Here is a 1,798-nt window from a genome sequence, read left to right as displayed (position 1 = left end):
GCTCTTCATCAATCACCCCTGGGGATTCTGAGACATCAATCATGTTTTTCTTTGTACAAAACAATCTGTTTCTTTTATTTCATTTTCATTCTTATCCTGGATTTCCCATCTCATTATTTGCTGTCTAGTCCTCAACTGTCATTTACCTATCTTATTATAGTTGTGTCCCTTGAGTAATATCAGGCATTTTATTGACTTGTGTTTGGATAAACAAATGGAATGATTTCTACTGCAATTTTATACATATTTTGAGTTATTATTAAATTGATTATCGGAAGCTTGTAAGTGTTGCCATTTTCCTCTGTTAATTTTCCACCTCCCCATTTTACAACTCAAGTTTTCTAGATATTGAAACAACGAATTATCAAAAGAAGTAGATCTAAAAGAAAGCATTTGAGATTATGTCAAGTGGCAAAATATACAGGCAGAATTGGACAATATTTTATTAGCCAGATAAGTAGACAGGAAGCTCACAAGGAAGAAAAGGCTGCAGATTCAGGATTAAGTGTCACGTTGTGCTGATTTGACCTCTTGGACATTAATCATTTCATTTTCATGAGATTTTGTTGTAAGAGCTTAATGCCACACACGGGGTCTGATGACTGCATAGCCATTCATTTCATAGTTCAGAGCCTGCCAATCCAGAATGTTAGGCTCAAGGGGGACACCTTGGTATACAGATTTAATTTCTTCTGGGGTCAGCACAGAGTCCCACATGTTCAAATCCCCAATCTCTCCCACGAAGGACTGGTAATTATCAAACCCTCCTCCATAATTATCCTGTTCCTGTCCTAAGATAATACTGGGTTTGTTTTTCACAGTGTACCCCTTCTGCAAACCCTTTTTTACCCAAGGTTTCCCATTGACCCAAAATTCAGCAATGCCAGAAGAGGACTCCCAACTAGTACAGAAATGTACTGGAGAAGCAAATTCTTCCACCCCATGGACTTTGGTTCCCTGATTTCCAATGTACAGTTCATATTCTCCAATTCTTTCCTTATAAATTAGCAGCTCATTTTCTCCGTACTCAGCATTGTAGGAGAAAAGACTGTGAGGGCGGGAAAGGTCACTATAGGCTCGAAAACACACTGTAAAGTTCTGCAGAGGTTTGTCCAATCGTGGTATCAGCTTCACATAATCAGTTTCAGACTGTCTGGGGAACACAAATACCTTTCCTGTGAGGTCTGTGAGATAAAGTAAGACATAGTGAGTTTCAGCAAATTCAGAGAAACAATAGCTCAAAATCGACTTCTCTCCCTGACTGTAGCCTAAATTTCTTACCTGTCTGAGCAAAGGCTTCTAAAAGCAGGCCTGCAAGTATAGACACCCCAAGCAGGGACAGCAGCTTGTCCATGCTCTCAGTCCAGGGCTATGACAGCAGCAGTCACTCGAGTAGGAGACAGAAAGGCAGCTGCCCACTACACGTTTAAGGCTCCAAGTATTCAGGTTTTATATGTGCCTTGATGATGTTGAGGGGTGGAGAGCAGCCTTCCCAGGTTCCCCCTTCTTTCTGCCAATAATCATAGCTGTTGTTGGAAAAAGAATGCTGATTCCCCTAGGTGGGAAATCGATGGAAGTTATTCATTAGACACAAGTCAATGCTGGAGTTCTAACTCCCATGACCCAGATTTTATTTCTGGTAAGAGGGGAGCTGCAGAGCTACAAGGTCCTACAAGATGAAGCAAGGGGCCAGGTTGGCAACATGAGGAAGGCCTTGTTCCATTTTGCTACTGGTTTTCCATCGCATGACCCCATGCTTCTCCAGAAAGGGATATGGGAACAGGGCAATTGCATACCA

At 41.5% G+C, this 1,798-nt stretch overlaps 1 protein-coding gene across 1 annotated transcript; it reads right to left on the bottom strand.

Moving 5' to 3' along the window:
* Positions 1-446: 446 nt before the first annotated feature.
* On the bottom strand, positions 447-1,405 carry Apcs (amyloid P component, serum). The gene is made up of 2 exons (XM_005078193.4): positions 1,282-1,405; positions 447-1,184 (listed from the first exon to the last, which is right to left on the bottom strand). Exons 1-2 carry the CDS (start codon positions 1,352-1,354, stop codon positions 577-579), a joined length of 681 nt encoding a protein of 226 aa, XP_005078250.2. The 5' UTR covers positions 1,355-1,405; the 3' UTR covers positions 447-576.
* Between the last annotated feature and the right edge of the window lie 393 nt (positions 1,406-1,798).

This window comes from Mesocricetus auratus, unplaced genomic scaffold (genome assembly GCF_017639785.1).
Source record: "Mesocricetus auratus isolate SY011 unplaced genomic scaffold, BCM_Maur_2.0 Super-Scaffold_100676, whole genome shotgun sequence".
Lineage (NCBI taxonomy): Eukaryota > Metazoa > Chordata > Mammalia > Rodentia > Cricetidae > Mesocricetus > Mesocricetus auratus.
This window is presented reverse-complemented; position numbering and strand designations above follow the sequence as displayed.

Excerpts from the sequence above, each read along its gene's own strand:
- Apcs (XM_005078193.4), bottom strand. The coding sequence starts at position 1,354 with ATGGACAAGCTGCTGTCCCTGCTTGGGGTGTCTATACTTGCAGGCCTG. Across the intron at positions 1,185-1,281 it reads AGAAGCCTTTGCTCAGACAG|ACCTCACAGGAAAGGTATTT; the intron begins GTAAGAAATTTA and ends TTTATCTCACAG.